The sequence below is a fragment of the Puntigrus tetrazona genome, chromosome 24, assembly GCF_018831695.1.
Source record: "Puntigrus tetrazona isolate hp1 chromosome 24, ASM1883169v1, whole genome shotgun sequence".
NCBI lineage: Eukaryota > Metazoa > Chordata > Actinopteri > Cypriniformes > Cyprinidae > Puntigrus > Puntigrus tetrazona.
The window spans coordinates 4,267,393-4,269,892 of record NC_056722.1 but is presented as its reverse complement, the minus strand read 5'-3'; the positions used below and the strand labels follow the sequence as shown (position 1 = coordinate 4,269,892).

The 2,500-nt window shown below is 32.8% G+C and overlaps 1 protein-coding gene across 6 annotated transcripts in view; it reads left to right on the top strand.

The window, feature by feature from the left end:
• Positions 1–2,500, top strand: part of slc12a7b (solute carrier family 12 member 7b) — a 58,838-nt gene that overhangs the window by 54,177 nt on the left and 2,161 nt on the right. For all 6 annotated transcript variants that reach the window (XM_043226586.1, XM_043226589.1, XM_043226585.1 and 3 more), the window contains 2 exons: positions 1,127–1,260; positions 1,656–2,500. The exon at positions 1,656–2,500 is cut by the window's right edge and continues 2,161 nt beyond it. In XM_043226586.1, the coding sequence (XP_043082521.1) occupies positions 1,127–1,260; positions 1,656–1,747 (226 nt within the window). In that variant the 3' untranslated portion in view covers positions 1,748–2,500. The remainder of the gene's footprint in view (positions 1–1,126; positions 1,261–1,655) is intronic.

Sequence of the window (2,500 nt, the reverse complement as noted above, 5' to 3'; positions counted from 1 at the left end):
CCAGCATCCCCTCACATCCATCACCTGAGAGCTGCAGACACTGATATGTGCAGCATGATGATCTCCATTTTTGCCACATGCAAGAAACCTGTGCTTCCCCTTTAACTTAAAATTCCATTTAATACTATTTAAAATATTCTCATTTATATTTAGAATATAATAATGATAATATAAATTCTTGATAAATATTTTTTATTAAATTGTGTTACTATTATAAAATAATTGGCTATGCTTTATATATATATGTATGTATGTGTATATATATATAAAAAGAATTAAAAAAAAAAATATATATATATATATATATATGTATGCATATATATTTTATATTATATATATATATATGTGTAAAATTGCTATATATATTTAATATATATTTTTAAAATAGATATAAATTTTTATATATATATTTTATATATTTTTTAAATATATATAAAAAAAAATATATATATATATATATATATATATATATATATATATATATATATTTTTTTTTTTTTTTTTAAACATTTTATATATATATATATTATATATATATATTATATATATAAATTATTTAAAATAATATTTAAAAAAATATAAAACCGAATCTTAAATATTTTCAATATTTTAATATGATTGTAAAAAAAATCTTTTTATTTTAATTATTGTTTTTGTTTTAAAAATATTATCCAATTATTTATTTATTGCTGGTTTGAGGAGCACAAGTTTTTTTTTTTTTTTTTTTGTGGCATATTTGTTTATCATTCATGCTTCTTTAAGGGCATGTGCATATGCTGTGCATGTCAAATCTGGATGCTGTGCTCACTAACCTCAGTAGGGCTTTATTATATAACCAATATGTAACGTGACCAATGCTTGAATTGCAGTGCAGATGTAATTACCATGCCATATTATATGCCATTATCAGAATCAAATATCATCATAATAATAATAATAATAATAATAATAATAGAGGCATTTGCATGTGACCTCAGAGATCACAGTAAATGGCTGTGCTTTGCAAATACTGAAATACATACTAAAAGTAGACCCAGAAAACCAAAATGTTGATTGTTGTCGGGAATTTGAAACAATGACTTGTATTTGTTGTTTCTGTCCTTCATCACGTGACCCTGTGTCTCAGGAATCAGTCTAATGTGCGCTGCATGCACACGGCCGTCAAACTCAACGAAGTGGTGGTCAATAAGTCTCAAGGAGCTCATCTGGTGCTCCTCAACATGCCTGGACCACCCAAGAACAGAGGCGGCGATGAAAACTGTATCCTTACGCTCGCATCTCTAAATCTGAGCGGATGAGCCGCAGACGAATCGGGGTTATTATTGTGAACGAAAACTAAAACCGTTAAACGTGATTTGAATGCATTAAAAAATAATAATGCACTTAAAATGAATTAAAATTGAAAACAAACATGCATTCAAAATATTAACAAAAACGTATTGGCTAATTAATGTTAAGCTGAAAGAAGGTAAAATATAGATGTTAAATGATGGCCTAAACAAAATCAAATTCATAAGTAAGTCTAAATTTTTAGATATTAATACAAGCATTTTTTTTTCATGATTAATTGCATCCAAAAAGGTTTATTTTGTATGCAATCAATCGTAGTTGATCGCTAGACACTCTTAAGTTTTTCCTTCACCGATGCGACTCAGACATGGAGTTTATGGAGGTTATGATGGAGGGTCTCAACCGGGTCCTGTTGGTGCGCGGCGGCGGCCGTGAAGTCATCACTATATACTCATAAAGCGGATGGCAGGAATTCAGTTTTCATTTTTCCCCACAGCGAAGCCGGACATCATGGAGACAGCTAGCGGTCAGGTTTCCAGCGGCTGCATTCATCACAGGACAGAGACTTTAGCGGCCCTCCTGAAGAGAGACGGCGGGAAGAAACCGATTCGAGCGATGATTCGATTCGTAACGCGACACTTTAATTTATGACTCTTTAATGGTTTTCTTTCGTCTGTTCGTGCAATCTGTGCTAGTTTTTATGTCTGTTCATTGTGCAACGTCGTTTGGTTTTTCCACAGGCCGAAGGCTTTTTGAAGCGCGGAACGTTTTATAAAAGTCCCATTTGAGTTTGTTGCTAACGCTGGTTTAATAGCAATCAATCCGTCTCCATCCTGCATTGCTTTTTTATTCGCGTACGCCTCAAACTATCGCTTAATACCCCGAACAACATCTACTTCTAGCGAGCCGGGCTAAGAATCCATTTCCGAGTTGCGAAAACGCACTTTTATCGTAATCAAAGGAATGTTCGAGTTTTTCACGTCGGCTAATTTTAACAGTAATGCAGCGAAGATGAATGTGTCGGATGACGTTACTGACTTCATGATACGGATTGTGCAATAACTTTAACTCGTTATCAAGTCATCGCTAGCCGAGCGTTCGCCCATCGAGGGTTTCGTGCTATAAAAGTTGAAATGTTTAACGCCAAGAGCGTTTAAGGAGAAAAGCCATCATATTTGTTCTCATTGAGTACCGAGATTGCGTTTTGGCT